Source organism: Pseudophryne corroboree, chromosome 6 (assembly GCF_028390025.1).
Source record: "Pseudophryne corroboree isolate aPseCor3 chromosome 6, aPseCor3.hap2, whole genome shotgun sequence".
Taxonomy (NCBI): Eukaryota; Metazoa; Chordata; class Amphibia; order Anura; family Myobatrachidae; genus Pseudophryne; species Pseudophryne corroboree.
This window is the reverse complement of record NC_086449.1, coordinates 57,535,211-57,559,239: the sequence shown is the minus strand read 5'-3', so window position 1 is coordinate 57,559,239 and position 24,029 is coordinate 57,535,211. Positions and strand designations below refer to the sequence as shown.

Here is a 24,029-nt window from a genome sequence, read left to right as displayed (position 1 = left end):
TACATTCCTGCAGGCACTGGTGTGCATAACATATTCAGCAGCCCAATACTCCTGTTGAAATTTTGTGGAAATATGGAGCATACCCCTCAAAATACGTTGCAACAGGTGGTCGATCAGGTGCAGGTCCTGACTCGACAATTTAATGATTTGTCCATTAAAATGCACACCTCCCAGGCCGCTGGCGGAGCTCCCGCAGCAGCAGCACCTTCAGGGGTTAAGGAGCCGAAAGTAAATCTCCCGGATCGTTTTTCTGGAGATCGCTCTCAGTTTTTTGTTTCAAGGAGAGCTGCAAGCTATACTTCCGGCTTAGGCCTCAGTCTTCTGGGTCGGAGATTCAGCGGGTGGGCATAGTGATTTCCTTGCTACAAGGAGACCCACAGGTCTGGGCATATGGGTTGCAGCCTGACTGTCCGTCGCTTAAAAGTGTTGATGATTTTTTTACGGCACTGGGCATGTTGTATGATGACCCTGACAAGACGGCCTCAGCCGAGGCTCAGATTTCGATCCTTAAGCAAGGGCGAAGGCCAGTTGAGGTTTATTGTACGGAGTTTCGGAGGTTGGCCCATGATACCCAGTGGAATGACCCAGCCCTGAGACACCAGTACCGAAGAGGTCTTACTAACCAGATAAAAGACCAACTGGTACAATATCCCTTGCCTGATAGCTTGGATCAGCTCATGCAGTTATCCATCCGGGTGGATAGACGGCTGAGAGAGCGTAGGCTTGAAAGGGAGACCGAGGTTTCCTTCTTTCCCAAGGGAACCTCAGACTCTGAGGAATTTTCCGAGGAGCCTATGCAGATTGGGGCTACCCGCCTCTCCTCGCGTGAGAAGACGCGGAGGAGACAGCAGGGGTTGTGTTTGTACTGTGGGAATAAAGGTCATGTGGTAGTATCATGCCCAGAAAAGCCGGAAAACTTCAGGGCCTGAGGGTGATGGGAAATATCCTGTCAGGCCAGAAGTTAGAATTTCCCAAGAAGACTTTTATCATTCCGGTGACCTTGAAGATCCTCGGTCAAACTGTCAAGACTGAGGCCTTTGTGGACAGTGGGGCCGACAGGGTTTTTATGGACCGCCAATTCGCCCTGAAACACTCTGTTCCCTTAGTACCCTTTGCATCGGAAAGTGAGATTTGTGGGTTTAACGGGGAACCATTATCCCAAAGTAAAATTACCTCTTGCACTAGCCAGATTTCTTTGTTTATTGGAGCCACACACTCTGAAAAATTGTCCTTTTATGTGACTGTCTGTACTTTTGCCCCATTGGTGTTGGGGTTACCATGGTTAAGGGCCCACAATCCTCAATTTGACTGGGTCTCTGGGGAGATTCTTAGTTGGGGTACTGATTGTTTCAGGAGTTGCTTGAGCCTTCCAGTCAGGCTCTCGCAGCTAAGTTTGCCAGGATTGCCAGGGTGTTATGCAGATTTTGCGGACGTGTTCTCCAAAAAAGTTGCAGAGGTACTACCTCCCCATCGCCCCTATGACTGTGTGTTATGCACACCAGTGCCTGCAGGAAAGTACTGGTGTCAGAACTGTTATGCACTCCAGTGTCTGCAGGAATGTACTGGTGTTGAACTGTTATGCAAAACAAATGGACTCACAGACAAACTGGGGAATAAGACATAACGTACACAGAAGGTGATAGGGTAACAAAATACACACAAAGTGAACAGAGAAGCCCAGAGGCTAAGGAACTGGGTATCTCCCTTGTATTAGAACTGCTCAGATGGAAATAGCAAGATGTTGTGTTTTAATACGTAGAGAACCCGAAATGCTGTTGCTAAGGGCAACAGCAAAACCCTAAAGGGTTACCAACGGGTGTGGCAGTAAACTCCTTGGTCAGAGATGGAATGATAGACACAAGGAGAGTCTCCACAATCCTGATTATCACTTGCAGTGCACAGGTTTTAGCTTACTGCCACTAAACTGACCCCTGACACCTAGCACAGTGAGACAGGATTAGACAGGCAAGTCTTAGAATACAGCCGCAAACTTGCTAAGTTCACAGAGTAGTAACAGAACCCCAGCAAGCTAAACGACTGACTCCAGTCTTACTGCTAGGTCTGGATTGGCAGAGTGTAATACCAAATCCCCAGGCCTATTTGCAGTAAGCAACAAACAAATACAAAGCTACACAGTACTGGCTAACTTTCATGAACTGACTAACCAACAAAGATTCAGCAGCATCTGCTTACCCTGAAAAGAGGCCTTATAAAGCAGGTGCTGTCCACGCCCCACTCAGACCTCACAGACTGTGAGCACAAAAACCAGCACCGGATCCCCTGCCGTGCACAGAGCCTATAACCACTGCACAGCAAAAGACCCGAACTGGAGTATCAGCTGCGCTCAGGTTACTCCACTAGCACTTGTCTCCCGGTTGCCATGACGACGTGGCAGCACAGGGCAGGAGACCCTAACAGTACCCCCCCTCTGACGAGGGGTCAAAGAACCCCTACCACCGGGTTTATCGGGGAACTGCGAGAAGAAAGAGCGTATCAGTCTGGGGGCCTGAAGATCACAACTGCGCACCCACGACCGCTCCTCCGGGCCATACCCCTTCCAGTGCACCAAAAATGACAGCCGACCCCGAACCACCTTGGAGTCAAGAATCCTTTCAACAACAAACTCCCTCTGGCCACGTATCAGAAGAGGGGAAGGTCTTCCACTGGAAGAAGGATTACTAATCGCCCGTTTTAAAAGGGAACAATGAAATGTTTTATTGATACCCAAAGAACGGGGCAGATCTAACTGAAATGCCACCGGATTGATAACCCTGGTGATCTTATAAGGGCCGATGAACCGGGGGCCTAACTTATGAGATGGCTGTCTCAACTTCAAATTCTTGGTAGACAACCAGACGAAGTCTCCTAATTTGAAGCTGCAGGGTCTTTTCCGCTTATCAAAAACCCTTTTGGTCACTAATGACACAGACACAAGGGCTTTCTTCACTTTCCGCCAAATACCTCTAAGGACCGAAACCACAGAGGAACCACCAGGCGTGGAGTCCAGGGGGTCAAAAGAATTGGCCTTAGGATGATGCCCATACACACAAAGGAAGGGAGAGATCCCTGTAGCAGAGTGAGCCGCGTTGTTATAGGCAAACTCCGCCATGGACAGATGAGCAACCCAGTCAGTCTGACACTTGGAGACATAACACCTGAGGAACTGCTCCAAGGACTGGTTCACCCTTTCAGTCTGCCCATTAGACTGCGGATGGTAGCCTGACGACAAGCTGACAGAAATCTGGAGATCGGAACAAAATGCCCTCCAGAATTTGGCCACAAACTGGGATCCGCGGTCAGAGACCACATCAAGTGGCAACCCGTGGAGACGCACAACATGCAGCATAAATAATTCAGACAGGCGTCTGGCTGTTGGCAGCCCAACCAGTGGAACGAAGTGCGCCATCTTCGAAAACCTGTCAACGACAACCCAGGTGGCTGTCATCCCCGAGGATTTGGGCAAGTCCACCACAAAATCCATTGAAATGTGGGTCCATGGCTTAGATGGGATAGAGAGTGGATGTAATGGGCCAACAGGAACCCCTCTAGGAGTCTTATTTCGGGCACAGATGTCACATGCCCGAACCCACTGATCCACATCCTTAGCCACCGAGGGCCACCACACCGCCCTAGATAGCAACTCCCGAGTTCTGGCAATACCCGGGTGACCTGCCGACTTCTTGGCATGGAATTCCAGGAACACTCGCTGTCTTAACCTAGGAGGCACAAACAAAAGACCTACCGGAAGGTCTGGAGGAGCCTGCTCCTGTGCTCTAAGGACTAATGATAAGAGGTCCTGGGTAATGCCCACTTTAATACATGATGGGGAAACAATGGGCAACGGCTCCTCGGTGGTCTCCTGGATTGGAGCAAAACTCCGCGAGAGCGCATCAGCCTTGATGTTTTTTGACCCAGGGCGATATGTTATCAAAAAATTAAAGCGAGCAAAAAACAAAGCCCATCGTGCCTGCCTGGCATTGAGACGCTTCGCTGACTCTAAATATGCCAGATTCTTATGGTCAGTGAGAATTGAGACCACAAACTTAGCCCCCTCAAGCCAGTGTCTCCACTCCTCGAGTGCATCCTTAATAGCCAACAATTCCCGGTTACCCACGTCATAATTCATCTCGGCAGGCGAAAATTTACGGGAAAAGTAAGCACAGGGATGAAGGCGATTATCAGACACTCCCATCTGAGAAAGCACTGCCCCAATACCCATCTCAGAGGCATCCACCTCCACCACAAAAGGACGCTCTGGATCTGGGTGTCGCAGCACCTTGGCCGAAACAAATGCCCTTTTGAGACGGGCAAAAGCCGCTTTAGCCTCACAAGACCAGTGAGCAACATCCGCCCCTTTCTTAGTGAGTGCCACCAAGGGCGCCACTATAGACGAAAATCCAGCGATAAATCGTCTATAAAAATTTGCAAAGCCCAGGAAACGCTGAAGCGCCTTCAAACTAGTGGGCTGCACCCAATCCAGGACTGCCTGTACCTTGGAACCCTCCATTTGGAAACCTTCTGGGGAGATAATATATCCTAGAAATGCGATTTGCTGAACTTCAAATTCGCACTTCTCCAGCTTCGCCCCAAGCCGGTGGTCTCTGAGTTTCTGGAGGACTAAGCGTACATGCTTCCGATGTTCCTCCAGGGAATGGGAGAAGATTAGGATGTCATCTAAGTATACAACTAAGAATCTATCCAAATATTCCCTGAGCACATCATTCATGAAATCCTGGAAGACTGCCGGGGCATTACAGAGCCCAAAAGGCATCACCAAATATTCATAATGCCCTGAGTGGGTATTAAAGGCAGTCTTCCATTCATCCCCCTCTCTTATTCGGATTAGATTGTACGCACCGCGTAGGTCAATCTTAGAAAAAATGGTGGCAGTACGAAGCTGGTCAAACAAGACCGAAATGAGAGGCAGTGGGTATGAGTTTTTAATCGTGATACAGTTCAATTCCCTGAAGTCGATGCAGGGTCGCAACGAACCGTCCTTTTTACCCACGAAGAAGAACCCCGACCCAACTGGAGACTGTGAAGGTCTGATAAATCCCTTAGCCAAGTTCTCCTGAATGTACTCTGCCATAGCCTGAGTCTCAGGACGTGACAGGGAGTACAACCTGCTCTTGGGAAGCTTAGCATTTGGCAACAAATCAATGGCACAGTCATAGGGGCGATGGGGAGGTAGTACCTCTGCAACTTTTTTGGAGAACACGTCCGCAAAATCTGCATAACACCCTGGCAATCCTGGCAAACTTAGCTGCGAGAGCCTGACTGGAAGGCTCAAGCAACTCCTGAAACAATCAGTACCCCAACTAAGAATCTCCCCAGAGACCCAGTCAAATTGAGGATTGTGGGCCCTTAACCAGGGTAACCCCAACACCAATGGGGCAAAAGTACAGACAGTCACATAAAAGGACAATTTTTCAGAGTGTGTGGCTCCAATAAACAAAGAAATCTGGCTAGTGCAAGAGGTAATTTTACCTTGGGATAATGGTTCCCCGTTTAACCCACAAATCTCAATTTCCGATGCCAAGGGTACTAAGGGAACAGAGTGTTTCAGGGCGAATTGGCGGTCCATAAAAACCCCGTCGGCCCCACTGTCCACAAAGGCCTCAGTCTTGACAGTTTGACCGAGGATCTTCAAGGTCACCGGAATGATAAAAGTCTTCTTGGGAAATTCTGACTTCTGGCCTGACAGGATATTTCCCATCACCCTCAGGCCCTGAAGTTTTCCGGCTTTTCTGGGCATGATACTACCACATGACCTTTATTCCCACAGTACAAACACAACCCCTGCTGTCTCCTCCGCGTCTTCTCACGCGAGGAGAGGCGGGTAGCCCCAATCTGCATAGGCTCCTCAGAAAATTCCTCAGAGTCCGAGGTTCCCTTGGGAAGGAAGGAAATCTCAGTCTCCCTTTCAAGCCTACGCTCTCTCAGCCGTCTATCCACCCGGATGGATAGCTGCATGAGCTGATCCAAGCTATCAGGCAAGGGATATTGTACCAGTTGGTCCTTTATCTGGTTAGAAAGACCACTTCGGTACTGGTGTCTCAGGGCTGGGTCATTCCACTGGGTATCATGGGCCAACCTCCGAAACTCCGTACAGTAAACCTCAACTGGCCTTCGCCCTTGCTTAAGGATCGAAATCTGAGCCTCGGCTGAGGCCGTCTTGTCAGGTTCATCATACAACATGCCCAGTGCCGTAAAAAAATCATCAACACTTTTAAGCGACGGACAGTCAGGCTGCAACCCATATGCCCAGACCTGTGGGTCTCCTTGTAGCAAGGAAATCACTATGCCCACCCGCTGAATCTCCGACCCAGAAGACTGAGGCCTAAGCCGGAAGTATAGCTTGCAGCTCTCCTTGAAACAAAAGAACTGCGAGCGATCTCCAGAAAAACGATCCGGGAGATTTACTTTCGGCTCCTTAACCCCTGCAGGTGCTGCTGCTGCGGGAGCTCCGCCAGCAGCCTGGGAGGTGTGCATTTTAATGGAAAATCATTAAATTGTCGAGTCAGGACCTGCACCTGATCGACCACCTGTTGCAACGTATTTTGAGGGGTATGCTCCATATTCCCACAAAATTTCAACAGGAGTATTAGGCTGCTGAATATGTTATGCACACCAGTGCCTGCAGGAAAGTACTGGTGTCAGAACTGTTATGCACTCCAGTGTCTGCAGGAATGTACTGGTGTTGAACTGTTATGCAAAACAAATGGACTCACAGACAAACTGGGGAATAAGACATAACGTACACAGAAGGTGATAGGGTAACAAAATACACACAAAGTGAACAGAGAAGCCCAGAGGCTAAGGAACTGGGTATCTCCCTTGTATTAGAACTGCTCAGATGGAAATAGCAAGATGTTGTGTTTTAATACGTAGAGAACCCGAAATGCTGTTGCTAAGGGCAACAGCAAAACCCTAAAGGGTTACCAACGGGTGTGGCAGTAAACTCCTTGGTCAGAGATGGAATGATAGACACAAGGAGAGTCTCCACAATCCTGATTATCACTTGCAGTGCACAGGTTTTAGCTTACTGCCACTAAACTGACCCCTGACACCTAGCACAGTGAGACAGGATTAGACAGGCAAGTCTTAGAATACAGCCGCAAACTTGCTAAGTTCACAGAGTAGTAACAGAACCCCAGCAAGCTAAACGACTGACTCCAGTCTTACTGCTAGGTCTGGATTGGCAGAGTGTAATACCAAATCCCCAGGCCTATTTGCAGTAAGCAACAAACAAATACAAAGCTACACAGTACTGGCTAACTTTCATGAACTGACTAACCAACAAAGATTCAGCAGCATCTGCTTACCCTGAAAAGAGGCCTTATAAAGCAGGTGCTGTCCACGCCCCACTCAGACCTCACAGACTGTGAGCACAAAAACCAGCACCGGATCCCCTGCCGTGCACAGAGCCTATAACCACTGCACAGCAAAAGACCCGAACTGGAGTATCAGCTGCGCTCAGGTTACTCCACTAGCACTTGTCTCCCGGTTGCCATGACGACGTGGCAGCACAGGGCAGGAGACCCTAACACTGTGCCATTGATTTGTTGCCAAATGCTAAGCTTCCCAAGAGCAGGTTGTACTCCCAGTCACGTCCTGAGACTCAGGCTATGGCAGAGTACATTCAGGAGAACTTGGCTAAGGGATTTATGAGACCTTCACAGTCTCCAGTTGGGTCGGGGTTCTTCTTCGTGGGTAAAAAGGACGGTTCGTTGCGACCCTGCATCGACTTCAGGGAATTGAACTGTATCACGATTAAAAACTCATACCCACTGCCTCTCATTTCGGTCTTGTTTGACCAGCTTCGTACTGCCACCATTTTTTCTAAGATTGACCTACGCGGGGCGTACAATCTAATCCGAATAAGAGAGGGGGATGAATGGAAGACTGCCTTTAATACCCACTCAGGGCATTATGAATATTTGGTGATGCCTTTTGGGCTCTGTAATGCCCCGGCAGTCTTCCAGGATTTCATGAACGATGTACTCAGGGAATATTTGGATAGATTCTTAGTTGTATACTTAGATGACATCCTAATCTTCTCCCATTCCCTGGAGGAACATCGGAAGCATGTACGCTTAGTCCTCCAGAAACTCAGAGACCACCGGCTTGGGGCGAAGCTGGAGAAGTGCGAATTTGAAGTTCAGCAAATCGCATTTCTAGGATATATTATCTCCCCAGAAGGTTTCCAAATGGAGGGTTCCAAGGTACAGGCAGTCCTGGATTGGGTGCAGCCCACTAGTTTGAAGGCGCTTCAGCGTTTCCTGGGCTTTGCAAATTTTTATAGACGATTTATCGCTGGAGTTTCGTCTATAGTGGCGCCCTTGGTGGCACTCACTAAGAAAGGGGCGGATGTTGCTCAGTGGTCTTGTGAGGCTAAAGCGGCTTTTGCCCGTCTCAAAAGGGCATTTGTATCGGCCAAGGTGCTGCGACACCCAGATCCCGAGCGTCCTTTTGTGGTGGAGGTGGATGCCTCTGAGATGGGTATTGGGGCAGTGCTCTCTCAGATGGGAGTGTCTGATAATCGCCTTCATCCCTGTGCTTACTTTTCCCGTAAATTTTCGCCTGCCGAGATTAATTATGACGTGGGTAACCGGGAATTGTTGGCTATTAAGGATGCACTCGAGGAGTGGAGACACTGGCTTGAGGGGGCTAAGTTTGTGGTCTCAATTCTCACCGACCATAAGAATCTGGCATATTTAGAGTTAGCGAAGCGTCTCAATGCCAGGCAGGCACGATGGGCTTTGTTTTTTGCTCGCTTTAATTTTTTGATAACATATCGCCCTGGGTCAAAAAACATCAAGGCTGATGCGCTCTCGCTGAGTTTTGCTCCAATCCAGGAGACCACCGAGGAGCCGTTGCCCATTGTGTCCCCATCATGTATTAAAGTGGGCATTACCCAGGACCTCTTATCATTAGTCCTTAGAGCACAGGAGCAGGCTCCTCCAGACCTTCCGGTAGGTCTTTTGTTTGTGCCTCCTAGGTTAAGACAGCAAGTGTTCCTGGAATTTCATGCCAAGAAGTCGGCAGGTCACCCGGGTATTGCCAGAACTCGGGAGTTGCTATCTAGGGCGGTGTGGTGGCCCTCGGTGGCTAAGGATGTGGATCAGTGGGTTCGGGCATGTGACATCTGTGCCCGAAATAAGACTCCTAGAGGGGTTCCTGTTGGCCCATTACATCCACTCTCTTTCCCATCTAAGCCATGGACCCACATTTCAATGGATTTTGTGGTGGACTTGCCCAAATCCTCGGGGATGACAGCCATCTGGGTTGTCGTTGACAGGTTTTCGAAGATGGCGCACTACGTTCCACTGGCTGGGCTGCCATCGGCCAGACGCCTGTCTGAATTATTTATGCTGCATGTTGTGCGTCTCCACGGGTTGCCACTTGATGTGGTCTCTGACCGCGGATCCCAGTTTGTGGCCAAATTCTGAAGGGCATTTTGTTCCGATCTCCAGTTTTCTGTCAGCTTGTCGTCAGGCTACCATCCGCAGTCTAATGGGCAGACTGAAAGGGTGAACCAGTCCTTGGAGCAGTTCCTCAGGTGTTATGTCTCCAAGTGTCAGACTGACTGGGTTGCTCATCTGTCCATGTCGGAGTTTGCCTATAACAACGCGGCTCACTCTGCTACAGGGATCTCTCCCTTCCTTTGTGTGTATGGGCATCATCCTAAGGCCAATTCTTTTGACCCCCTGGACTCCACGCCTGGTGGTTCCTCTGTGGTTTCGGTCCTTAGAGGTATTTGGAGGAAAGTGAAGAAAGCCCTTGTGTCTGTGTCATTAGTGACCAAAAGGGTTTTTGATAAGCAGAAAAGACCCTGCAGCTTCAAATTAGGAGACTTCGTCTGGTTGTCTACCAAGAATTTGAAGTTGAGACAGCCATCTCATAAGTTAGGCCCCCGGTTCATCGGCCCTTATAAGATCACCAGGGTTATCAATCCGGTGGCATTTCAGTTAGATCTGCCCCGTTCTTTGGGTATCAATAAAACATTTCATTGTTCCCTTTTAAAACGGGCGATTAGTAATCCTTCTTCCAGTGGAAGACCTTCCCCTCTTCTGATACGTGGCCAGAGGGAGTTTGTTGTTGAAAGGATTCTTGACTCCAAGATGGTTCGGGTCGGCTGTCATTTTTGGTGCACTGGAAGGGGTATGGCCCGGAGGAGCGGTCGTTGGTGCGCAGTTGTGATCTTCATGCCCCCAGACTGATACGCTCTTTCTTCTCGCAGTTCCCCGATAAACCCGGTGGTAGGGGTTCTTTGACCCCTCGTCAGATGGGGGGGTACTGTTAGGGTCTCCTGCCCTGTGCTGCCACGTCATCATGGCAACCGGGAGACAAGTGCTAGCGGAGTAACCTGCGCGCAGATGATACTCCGGTTCGGGTCTTTTGCTGTGCAGTGGTTACAGGCTCTGTGCACGGCAGGGGATCCGGTGCTGGTTTTTGTGCTCACAGTCTGTGAGGTCTGAGTGGGGCGTGGACAGCACCTGCTATATAAGGCCTCTTCTCAGGTTAAGCAGATGCTGCTGAATCTTTGTTGGTTAGTCAGTTCCTGAAAGTTAGCCAGTACTGTGTAGCTTTGTATTTGTTGTTGCTTACTGCAAATAGGCCCGGGGATTTGGTACTACACTCTGCCAATCCAGACCTAGCAGTAAGACTGGAGTCAGTCGTTTAACTTGCTGGGGTTCTTTTGCTACTCTGTGAATTTAGCAAGTTTGCGGCTGTATTCTCAGACTTGCCTGCCTAAATCCTGTCTCACTGTGCAAGGTGTTCAGGTGTCAGTTTAGTGGCAGTAAGCTGAACCTGTGCACTGCAAGTGAGGATTAGGATTGTGGAGACTCTCCTTGTGTCTATCATTCCATCTCTGACCAAGGAGTTTACTGCCACACCCGTTGGTAACCCTTTAGGGTTTTGCTGTTGCCCTTAGCAACAGCATTTCGGGTTCTCTACGTATTAAAACACAACATCTTGCTTTTTCCATCTGAGCATTCCTAATACTAGGGAAACACCCAGTTTCTTAGCCTCAGGGCTTCTCTGTTCACTTTGTGTTTATTTTGTTACCCTATCACCTTCTGTGTACGTAATGTCATATTCCCCAGTCTGTCTGTGAGTTCATTTGTTTTGCATCCCTATCCGTTCAGACACCAGTACATTCCTGCAGGCACTGGTGTGCATAACAGTTCAGACACCAGTACATTCCTGCAGGCACTGGTGTGCATAACAGTAATATTATTTGAAAAACAATACCCCTATATTTTACAGCATACAGCAGTGTGCTTTTAATTTTTAACTGCACCCCATAATTTTTTACAACATACAGGGTCAGCAGCACCCCAATATTTAACAGCATACAGCAGTGTGCTTTTAATCTTTATCAACTGCACCCCTGAATTTTTATAGCATACAGATTCAGTGTAATGTGTTTTGAATAGCAACACCCCCATATTTTACAGCATATAGCAGTGTGCTTTTAATTTTTAACAACTGCGCCCCAGAATTTTTACAACATACAGTACAAGCAGCGCCCCTATATTTTACAGGATACAGCAGTGTGCTTTTAATTTTTAACAACTGCGCGTTTTAATTTTTACAACATACAGGGCCTGCAGCACCGCTATATTTTACAGCATACCGCAGTGTGCTTTTAATTTTTAATTTTTTACATCTGCACCCCTGAATTTTTACAACATACAGGGCCAGTGTAATAATATTTTAACAGCAACACCCCTATATTTTACAGCACACAAGAGCAGTGTGCTTTTCATTTTAAACTGCACCCCTGAATTTTTACAACATACAGGGCCAGCAGCACCCCAATATTTTACAGCATACAGGAGCAATGTGCTTTTAATTTTTAACAGCTGCACCTCTGAATTTTGACAACATACAGGGCCAGCAGCACCCCTATATTTTAAAGCATATAAGAGCAGTGTGCTTTTAATTTTTAACAACTGCACCCCTGAATTTTTACAACATACAGGGCCAGCAGCACCCCTTTATTTTCCAGCAAACAGGAGGACAGTGCCCCTGCACCCTGTACAACACAGTGAGAGCCAGGACAGCAACACCCATGTACAGCTGCAGCAGATGAAACACCAGTGACAGCCAGGAGAGCCAGGACAGCATCCCTAACACAGCACAGTTACACCACAGTGACTGCAGCAGCACCCCTACAGAGCACACACTAACCCATCTGATGCCACCACCAACAGAGAGACAGAGGTCTGTCTCCCTCACTCTCCAAGTCCGGAGTGAAAGTGGCGGCGATGCGCGGCTGTTTATATGGAATCCACAAGCCACAAGATTCTGACAGCGGGATGATGACGTATTGCCTCGTTCTGGTTTCTGAGTCTAACGGATCCAGGCTCGGAGCATGAAGTTTGGGGGGGGTTCGGTTCTCATGGAACTGGACCTACTCATCTCTAATTATAATGCCACCCAGTTCATTTCATACCACATTGCTCAAGACCAGGGTCATAACTAGATGTATTGTAGACCAAAAGACAAAAGTTTGTAAGGGCCCTTATGTATCTACTAATGAAAAATGTGCTGTATGTAACACATATAACTGTGACAGGGAAGGTGGGCCCCTCTCAGCTCTGGGCCCCATATCAGCTGCACTGCCTGCACCTATGGTAGCTACACCCTTGGCCGGCATCCCGATCATGGCAATGCTGACAAGAGTTTGCATGGTACCCTAAACTCTCTCCCCTACCCACTAACCCTAACCCTCCCACTCCGCAGCCTAACCATAACCTCTCCTATTGGTGCCTAACCCTAATCTCCCCCCGTATGTGCCTAAACCTATCCTCCCCCTTTCCCGCAGCCTAAACCTAAGCCTCCCCCCTTAGTGCCTAACCCTTATACTCCCCCGGTGATGCATAAGCCTTACCCCATCCTCTCTGCAGCCTATCCCTAACCTCCCCCACCCTGTACCCAACCCTAACCCCCCTGAGTGTGCCTAAACCTGACCCCCCCTCCCGCGCGGTAAACCTACGGCATCAGTGCATAGTTATCTCCAGATCCTGACTGTTGGTATATCGTCTCCGGAATCCTGATCTCCTCAGGATTCTGGCGTTGGTATTTTGGTGGCTGTCAGGATTCCAGCGTCGGTATTACAGCTGCCGGGATCTCGACAGCCGGGATCCTGAATGCATACCTTAATAAATCTAAAGTACAACAATGTGATAACAGAGCTTGAATGTAAGATGGATATTGTGGTGCAACTAATATATTTTTATAAAATCAATGTTAGTGTTTATGATACAACGTGATACATAATAAACTCACATTACAGATGAGGAGTGGTAAATTGGTCTCGTATTGAAATGATTTTCATTAGATGTTGTTATTCAGGCATTGACTTTTGTGCATACTTTATCAGATTCTATACACAGATAACATCAACATAATGACTTCCATATCTGAGACTGATGAGGGGCAGATGTATTAACCTGGAGAAGGCATAAGGAAGTGATAAACCAGTGATATGTCAAAGCAGCCAATCAGATCCTAACTGTTAATTTACATATTGGAGCTGATTGGCTGGTGCTTTTATCACCTTGCACATATCACTGGTGTATCACTTCCTTATGCCGTCTCCAGGTTAATACATCTGCCCCTGAGGCCATGTAACATAACATTTACAGTAGTTAATGTTCAGTATACTGTATTTTGTAATATGAAATCTAAACCCAAATCCCCAAGGCTATACTTTTCCAGCAAATGAATCCTACATTTTTTCTTTTCTTTTCTTTTCTTTTTCCCCCCCAGAATTTCAACCAAGACACTTGATATTTACTTGAGGGATTCAATCACTACATGGGAGGTTTTGGCTGTAAGTCTTTCTGCAAATAAAGGTAAGCAGATTACTCTCTCACTTTATCAAAAATTAATCTTTCTTCTCTCATGGAGGATGTGAATGATGTTGAATGTGCATAGTTGATGATCTGGTGGTTTTTCTTTTTGTAGGCGATAAGATGTATGTGTGTAATTGATGATCTGGGTAGATATTCTTTTTGTAGGAGATATGTGGTATACAGTAGTGTCCTATCCATTATCAGGGACCTATTGGTCCTCAATAATTAAGAATCCAACTCACAGCTAGTTGCGGCGGTGGATACTTAAATACTGGAGAAATTCAGTATTGCTCCGGTGCGGAGACAGCTGTTCTGAAAATCAGTTGTCCTCCCGAAGTAGCAGTGATACTTACCATTGCCGATTTTGCCCAGTGTTCTTGCATGGCCTCTGTTCACGCATGGGCACAGCCGCAGGGCATATGGTGTGGTGGAGGGATCTATTTGGATCCCTCTTTACAACCCAGTGTTCCTTACTGTTGAAGATGGCGTAGGTTCCTGCAGGCAAACTCTGAAAACCTTACATTTAATGCAAGACGTGTTGTGTACAGTTAGGACCAGTATGAAGCTTCCTCACATACATTATGAGATTCCATTCTTATTGGTGCTTTGTCATTGGCAGGTATCTGTGTTTCTACTCCACATGATATCCAAGTTAGCATGGACTTCTTCATTGACCTGAAGCTGCCATATTCTGTGGTGAGGAATGAGCAAGTAGAGATACGGGCCATTCTCTACAACTATGGCAACAGCCAACATAAGGCAAGTCAACCAGTACTAACAGTAATATCGTAAATGTCGTTTATGGTCCCATACTACAAATATTCGTTATGTGATGCCGCATGTCTACTTTCTGCAGATGCATCTGGCTTAATGGGAAAGAACATACACTGTAATGTTTTCCAGCCAAGCTGGTTGTGTCTGTACGGTGACAAATGATTGCTCTGTCCATTTGGAGTTTTTGATGTTCCTTGGTGTGTGCAGATTACGAGTACGTTCACGTGGGACAGGATTATTTATAGAGATGTGCAGTTTAGATTTTTTGAAATCCGTACACCCCCGAACTTTGGGTATACAAGTGTTTCCGAGTTCCAGCTTGGATCTTCCCGCCACACTTGTATCCTAAAATGAGGCATAAAGTCACAGGCACCATCCCCTCACTGGAGAGTGGAGGGAGAGGGTGTACTGTAGGATGGGCTGGGATTGGGCTGAAGGCTAAGGAGGACATTTACTAAGCAGTGATAAGAGCGGAGAAGTAAGCCAGAGTAGAAGTTTCCCCATCAACCAATCAGCAGCTCTGTCAAATTTTATAGTATGCAAATTATAGATGTTACTTCAGTGCTGATTGGTTGCCATGGACAACTTCTCCACTGGCTCACTTCTCTGCACTTATCACTGCTTAGTAAATGTCTCCCCTAAATCAGAAAAAACTCCATTAGCAAGCATTATTAGCATCCCATTAGGATGCCATTAGAGTGCTGATGAGACACTGATCATCTTTTGCAGCTAGCCACAACAATCATAAGTCGTTTGCAGTGACTTGCGTGTTGTAAACGTGCGTGGCACTGCATAAGCACCCGTGATCCATAGACCTCGCATGGTGTGCACACTCCCGCAGCCAAGTCACACACGGGTGAAAATAATCGCACCCAAGATGCGTGGGCATGTGACACACCGAATGACGGAGACCACCTATGTATTTTACTGGTTACTAATGGGTGGGAGGGGTCCTTGGACTGCACTTAATCCAAACAAAATGAGGGGTGCTATCATGCTGAGACTTGTAGTTCCCCACAGAAAGAAAGAAAATGCAGATGTGCACTCTATAGTAACAAGCACTGCTAATCAGAATAAGTATAATAAACTCTGCAATCAGACATACAGCAAATTCTAGGTGCTTGGCATAATTTCTGGCCAAACCAACATCCAGGTGACCTCATCTGGCGGGTCCCTAACACTAAGATTCCAGTCCTGGACACAGGACCCCACCAAGTCAGCACAAGCGGGCCAGACCAAGGCACCACATTAGTGAGAAGCTAGAGTGTTAGTGTGTGTTAATAAGTAAGAAGCATAAGCTACTGTATGTATTAAGAGTGTTACATATGTGAGAGATATGTATTATTATTATTATTATTATTATTATTACATTTTATTTCTAGGGCACTACATCCAGCAACAGTAGGACAGTGCAGGGTACACAGGACATTGTATAACATTACAGTAACCAAGACATAAACAGAGCAATATCACCACTTTTCAATTTTTTAAGCTTTAGTAAATATACCCGAGTGTTTATATTGATCTGGAATAATATTCTTATGTAGGCCAAATTGAGACAATCCAAGCAGAAAAAAATATCAGTTGTTTATTCTGTCAAGTAGTATTTCAATAATCCTTACATTTTTTCATATTGTATCCATGCAGGGTAAATACCGGCTGCTTTATTTTTACACCGCAATTTAGATTTCAGTTTGAACACACGGGTACAGGTCGTTGGATAGACACAACTTAGGTCTACAGTCATTAGGTCGACCTTGGAAGGTGGACCTAATGACTGTCTACCTAAGCTGTGTCGACCTCTTGACCGTATCCCAAACACACCCTACCCAAATCTAACTCTCTCTGCACATGTTACATATGCCCCCCCCCCCTCTGCAGTGTAACATGGTTTTGCCCATTTGCTAACTTTTTTGGTTTGCTATCATCTCTGAATAACCCCTTGTGTCCCTAAATGCATACCCTCCAGCTGTACCTTTTTGGCAGGTACAGTACCTTTTTTTTATGGTCTGTACTGATTTTTGGCTCTCCAAACTTCCATTGAAAGTATAGGAAAAGGGGCGTGGCCATGCCCCCTTTACCCATGGCCATACCCCCTTTTCGAATTTGTACCGATATATATGTGTAAAATGTTGGAGGGTTTGTAAATGCACTGTGCTCACTAAAGTCAGCATTTCTGGTGCATTACTTCATACAACCTCCTTAACAAGCTGAGCTATTCAGTATGGCTGCAATGATAAATATCCCCCCCCCCCCCGCAGTGCACATGGGCCCTCATTCCGAGTTGTTCGCTCGCAAGGCGAATGTAGCAGAGTTACACACGCTAAGCCGCCGCCTACTGGGAGTGAATCTTAGCTTCTTAAAATTGCGACCGACGTACGCGCAATATTGCGATTACAAACGAGTTAGCAGTTTCTGAGTAGCTTCAGACTTACTCTGCCTGTGCGATCAGTTCAGTGCTTTTCGTTCCTGGCTGACGTCATAAACACACCCAGCGTTCGCCCAGGCACTCCCACCGTTTCTCCGGCCACTCCTGCGTTTTTTCCGGAAACGGTAGCGTTTGCAGCCACACGCCCCTAAAACGCCGTGCATCCGCCCAGTAAAACCCATTTCCTGTCAATCACAATGCGAACGTCGGAGCGATGAAAATGCCGTGAGTAAACTTACTTTCATCATAGTAAAGTTACTTGGCGCAGTCGCAGTGCGAACATTGCGCATGCGCACTAAGAGAATTCTCACTGCGATGCGATGAAAATCTCCGAGCGAACAACTCGGAATGAGGGCCATGGTTTTTGGCCATTTGCTAACAAATTTGCTGCTGTGATCAGTTCTGAATTAGGCCCAAAGTCAGGAGAACATTAAGAAAACTAAAGTATTGCAGAATGAGCGTGAACTCCGTTGCTATTGAGAATACAGGGGATCTCTGCTTTAGAGGAGCCACATTTGTTGACATAATTGTTTTGTTTGAGCCAGCATTTAGAAAAGGGGAATTCACTCCTCTCATGATTATTGCCTGTATTTGATATAGGTGCGTGTAGAATGGACCTATAATGAACACATCTGCAGTCTCTCCACTGCTAAAAAGAAATATCGCCAAGACGTACTTATTCAACCTGAATCATCGGTGGCGGTCCCTTTTATCATTGTGCCGCTGACATTGGGTTTGCATGATGTGGAAGTGAAGGCAGCTGCTCAGTACGTCTCAGATGGGGTCAAGAAGAAGCTGAAGGTCGTGGTGAGTAATATAGCGAGGCCACTTTAACTCTTAGTTGTTAAAAGTATAAAACAGTAACTACAGATGGGTCCACAGTTATCTTGGCTAGTTTGCTGCGCCTAGGCACAACATGGTTTATTAATATAAGCCCTTCATCTATTGTTCTCAGCTACAATACAATACAGAGAACAATACAGCAGGGGATTAAGTCCGACTGCCCAGTCTCAATTAATCCTATTAAAGGTCAAGATAAACATGGACCCATCTGTATTACTGTAAATGACAAATTTGACTAAAAGTGTATCAATGAAAGTGTACAAGTGATCTTCAGTCATTACGTCGCATCTCACTTCTCATCATTCCAGCTTCAAAAACATCACCAAACATCTCATTTTTGTTTCAGCCGGAAGGACGACGTATAACAGAGACTCTGAAGTCAGTCACTTTGGAGCCGGAAGTGAAAGGCAAAGGTTTGTACTGTATTATTATTACTAGAGATGTGCGTCTGGCCATTCTTTTCGGGTTTTGTTGTTTTTTTGTTTTCCCGTGTTTTGATTTTGGATTGGTTTTGCCAAAACCGCCCTTGTGTGTTTTGGTTTTGGTTCTATTTTTTTTTATCATAAAAACAGCTAAAATCCCATAATTTGTGGTGTTTTTGTTCCTACAGTAATACTAACATCAATAACATTCATTTACACTAATTTCCAGTCTATTTTTAACACTTCACAGCTCACAATCTTGTTTTTATCTAGTTTAGGCCAAAAGGTTGCACCGAGGTCGCTGGATGACTAAGCTAAGCGACTGAAGTGGGTGGCACAAACAACTGGCCCATCTAGGAGTTGCATTGCAATGGCAGACAGGATGGCAGTTTTATAAACTATGGCCAAAAAATGCTCCAAAGAGCACGTAATGCAAAGAAAAAAGGTGAAGGATGGAATTGTCCTTGTGCCCTCCCACCCACCCTTATGTTGTATAAACAGGACATGCACACTTTAATAAACCAATCATTTCAGCGACAGGGACCGTCACTTGTGACTGAAATGATTGGTTTGTTTGGACCCCCACAAAACATTTTTATAGACGGACTACCTCCGATAACTAATGACTCTGAGGATGTTGATGATGAGGTGTTAATTACATTATAATCTTGTACAATAAATTGCATGTCTTTGCCGCAAATGACGTAACATTAAGGAGGTGCCTAGATGGCTAACGTTCCTACCTCTACTAACTTTGGCCTCACAAATGGAGCAGATGGTTTCACAAACATTGTCAGGATTGGAGTAAAAATAATCCCACACCCAAGAAGTGACTTTTTTGGTCTTATGCCCTGGCATCGCAATGGCTTTCTTTTTATCACGGTCAACAACTGCAGCCACCGTTGGCTGACTTACACAAACAACATCATCATCAACATTCCCACTGTCAGATAGTACACCCCCCCTTCCTGTCCCACTTCCACATACGAATCCTCAATTTGTAGTATATCCTCCTCATTAGATTCACCACCATCTTTACTTGTACTGCTCCCCACTTGTACAGATGGTGCAGAAATGGTGGAAGGAGGTGAAAGAGGCTTCAGTATTAGGACAGTGTGAGAAATGTCAGACTCACACATAGCTGACGTGGACACCCATAAACGTTCCTCAAGAATGTCTAAGGGTTCTGATTCTGATTGCACAGTTATGTCTTACTGCCTCTGCACCTAACTTTCCTTTTGATTTTTTTTCTTGACCACTGTAAATTATTTTAAATGCCCTGACTTAAGCCCTCTATGGCCCCGGGCATCAGTCTTAGTAGATGACGCTGACGGACTTGTACCGTCATGACTGGTGGCAGCACCTGCACCACTAGTATGTACTTCCTGCATTTGCAGCTGACCGGTGTTTGCAGCTGACCGACGTTTGAAAAGCTTTTTGCACAGTGTATGCAGACTTGCATGGGGAGGATTTTCACTCTGTCTGGGTGGCGACTATCTGATCGCAAACCTCTGCAAACTCGCAGAGAAGTGATCAGACCTGAATTAGACCCTAAGTGCACTATATATGCTGTTCAGAAGGACTAAGGGGTAGATATATGAAGCAGTGAAAAGTGTGGAGAAGTGGGCCAGTGGAGAAGTTGCCCATGGTAACAGATGCTTAAGATAATTTATTAGAATGCAATTGATAAATGTTACCTTAAAGCTTATTGGTTGCCATGGGCGACTCCTCCACTGGCTCTCTTCTCCACTCTTTTCACTGCTTCATACATCCCCCCCTTAATTATCCACCGGTGCTCCTATGTGGTCTACCTAGCAGAACTAGACTTCCCACATGGCACTTCTGACAAATGCTGTGTTGGACCGGTCAGGCCAAGCAGAGAGACCAGGGCATCCTGGCTCACATGGAAAGAGGCTGGCTGAGCATCTCTGCCTCCCAACACTCTGCTCAGCCACCCGACATACTGTACTACAGAGAAACGGGAGGGGGGGAGGGCATGTGGCTAGACCCCCATGATCCGCGGCATGCATGCGCTATAATATGGCAATAATAAAACCAAGTAATATAAGATGTGTACATCTCTACACTAATGACTCACTTCCACAAGATAAGTGGGCAAATATGTGTCTGGAGTATCAGCGTACAAGAAAAACTCTGCAATAACGTAAATCTCCCATCACTTTAAAGGGTATATTTACTAAGCCCTGCAGAAAGGTAAAGTGGATTTAGATAAAGCACCAACCAACCAGCTACTAACTGTCATTTTTCAAACACAGCCTGTAACATGGCAGTTAGGAGCTGATTGGTTAGTACTTTGAGGGTAATTCAGACCTGATCGTAGCAGCAAATTTGTTAGCAGTTGGGCAAAACCATGGCCCTCATTCCGAGTTGATCGCTCAGTAGCTACTTTTTGCAGCCGTGCAAACGCATAGTCGCCACCACGGGGGGAGCGTATTTTCGCTTTGCAAGTGCGCGATCGCATATGTGCAGCCGAGCGGGATGAAAAAGTTTTTTGCAGTTTCAGAGTAGGTTTGAACTTACTTAGCCCTTGCGATCACTTCAGCCTGTCCGGTCCCAGAATTGACGTCAGACGCCCGCCCTGCAAACGCCAGGTCACGCCTGCGTTTCCCCTACCACACCCAGAAAACGGTCAGTTGACACCCATAAACACCCTCTTTCTGTCAATCTGCTTGCGATCACCCGTGCAAATGGATTCGTCACTAGAAGCATTGCCCAGCAACAATTCTGTTTGTACCCGTACGACGCACGTGCGCATTGTGGTGCATACGCATGCGCAGTAGTAACCTGATCGCTGCGCTGCGATCACCTCGGAATGACCCCTATATGCACTGCAGGAGTGGGGGGGTGGGGGCAGATATAACATGTGCAGAGAGAGTAAGATTTATGTGGGTTATATTGTTTCTGTGCAGGGTAAATACAGACTGCTTTATTTTTACACTGCAATTTAGATTTCAGTTTGAACACACCCCACCCAAATCTAATTCTCTCTGCACATGTTATATCTGCCCCCCCCCCCCCCTGCAGTGCACATGGTTTTGCCCAACCGCTAACAAATTTGACACTACGATCAGGTCTGAATTACTCCCTTTATCTACAGTATGTCCACTTTATCCCTGTCCAAAGCTTAGTACATAGGTGGTCATTCCGAGTTGTTCGCTCTGTAATTTTCTTCGCATCGCAGCGATTTTCCGCTAATTGCGCATACGCAATGTTCGCACTGCGACTGCGCCACGTAAATTTGCTATGAAGATTGGTATTTTACTCACGGCATTACGAGGTTTTTTTCTTCGTTCTGGAGATCGGAGTGTGATTGACAGGAAGTGGGTGTTTCTGGGCGGAAACTGGACGTTTTATAGGAGTGTTTGAAAAAACGCTACCGTTTCTGGGAAAAACGCGGGAGTGGCTGGAGAAACGGAGGAGTGTCTGGGCGAACGCTGGGTGTGTTTGTGACGTCAAACCAGGAACGACAAGCACTGAACTGATCGCACTGGAAGAGTAAGTCTCAAGCTCCTCAGAAACTGCACAGAGAAGTCTTTTCGCAATATTGCGAATCTTTCGTTCACAATTTTGATAAGCTAAGATTCACTCCCAGTAGGCGGCGGCTTAGCGTGTGCAATGCTGCTAAAAGCAGCTTGCGAGCGAACAACTCGGAATGAGGGCCATAGACCCAGAGCCGGTCCTAACCAATATGATGCCCTAGGCAAGATTTTGGCTGGTGCCCCCTAGCACCACCGCTGGTTCTGCCTCTGACCTTGCACCTCTCTCCCAGCACCATCACCCCTCACCCATAGCAGTCCTTGTACCCCCTATATTTTAAGTAGGAACAGTTCGCACATTTGACGCACAGCCCAAAAAGGGGCATCTTCTTGCTGGGAAGGGGCATGGCCACACAATAGTAACCCCAGTTCCAATTACGCCACACAGTGCTGCAACTTTATTCACATTTTATCTTGCGATAGTGTCCATAATTCATATTACATCCCACAGTAGTATCACTTTACCTTATAAACGTTACTCCTCACAGTAGAGCCCCTTATTCACATTACATCACACTGAATTGCTCCTTATTCACATTACACCACACCTTATTGCTCTTTATTCACATTAGACGACACAGTAGTGCCCTTTCTATATGCAATGCCACATAGTAGAGCACCTTATACCCATAATGCCACACATTAGTAATGCCCTTATACACATAATGACACACATAGTGCCCCCTACACATTTGCTGCACATTATTAATGCATTTTTACATGACACACATAATGCTCCTTACACATATTCTGAACACTACTGCACAACCAACCCACTCACATGCACACAGCACTCACACTGCCACTAACACTGTGACCTCTGCCTCTGCTTGGATACAGATGTGTCCTCACAAATCTTGCATCAACGCTAACGTCGGGCACCTTTTTTCGAATGAAAATGCATCTTATTTGCATTGCTATGTGGCTAGGATGAACAAGCAGCTTCTGTTGATTAAACTGATATGCAGCATGCCTATATACTGTGTGAGACTGTGACTGTATCTGCATATGAAATGCTACATACAGAATATAGGCATGCCGCATATCATTTTAATCAGCAGAAGCTGCTGATGCCCCTAGGCATATCAAATGCCCTAGGCAATTGCCTAGTTTGCCTATGCCTATGGCCGGCTCTGCATAGACCACTAAATCCTGTGTTTCTTCACTGCTCCGCTTCTCCACTGGAGTGTAACTGGAGAATGCAAACTGCACGCCCTTAAAAGTATTAAATGAAAATAAACTCACGCCCTCAAAATCGAACTCTCTCTGCACATGTTACATCTGCCCCACCTAAAGTGCAGCATGGTTTTGCCCAGGTCCACAGTTGCTTGCTTTTTCGCTTTGCTTCCAAATTTGAGTCAAGCCCTATATAACTAGATGAACTAGGGCACTACTTTAGACTTGGGGCCTAATTCAGACCTGATCGCAAAAGCAAAATCTTTCTCTAATGGGCAAAATCATGTTCACTGCAGGTGGGGCAAATGTAACATGTGCAGAGAGAGTTAGATTTGGGTGGGTTATATTGTTTCTGTGCAGGGTAAATACTGGCTGCTTTATTTGTACACTGCAATTTAGATTTCAGTTTGAACACACCCCACTCAAATCTGACTTTCTCTGCACATGTTACATCTGCCCCACCTGCAATGAACATGGTTTTGCCCATTAGAGAAAAAAATTGCTGTTGCGATCAGGTCTGAATAAGGCCATTAGTTAGAAGCACCATTACTTATCCCAATCCTCTGCAAATGTCTGTGTTCTGATGGAAATCTAAACCACCAAAGCACTTGTTTCACTACAGCTCAGCCCTTTTGCACCTAATAAATTAAGCTCATTTTTTTCAGCGCAAACTAACAGTTTTGTGTGTTATTCTATAAACCAATGTTTTAGAACATTTTTAGACATGCAGTATTTCAAATACATTATTTCTGCCTTGTCAGTGCATACTGCTACTTTTCAAGCGTTGCTGCCCTTGGCCACAGACAGAACTTCATGTTAATATGGCAGCTACCGTAATCAATGTGTATATTTGTGTCTATGCAGTGTTAATCCTGGTACAGCTAACTGTTCTGCATAGGGGGGTATTCAATTGCAGTCGGAAACTGCCGTCTTGTTGGAAAGACGTCAGGTTCCAACT

At 46.4% G+C, this 24,029-nt stretch overlaps 1 protein-coding gene across 7 annotated transcripts in view; it reads left to right on the top strand.

Annotated features, from left to right (window-relative positions):
* The window catches only part of LOC134936121 (A.superbus venom factor 1-like), a 283,470-nt gene that overhangs the window by 132,783 nt on the left and 126,658 nt on the right, over positions 1 to 24,029 (top strand). For all 7 annotated transcript variants that reach the window (XM_063931033.1, XM_063931031.1, XM_063931032.1 and 4 more), the window contains 4 exons: positions 13,786 to 13,871; positions 14,491 to 14,630; positions 17,674 to 17,880; positions 18,263 to 18,329. In XM_063931033.1, the coding sequence (XP_063787103.1) occupies positions 13,786 to 13,871; positions 14,491 to 14,630; positions 17,674 to 17,880; positions 18,263 to 18,329 (500 nt within the window). The remainder of the gene's footprint in view (positions 1 to 13,785; positions 13,872 to 14,490; positions 14,631 to 17,673; positions 17,881 to 18,262; positions 18,330 to 24,029) is intronic.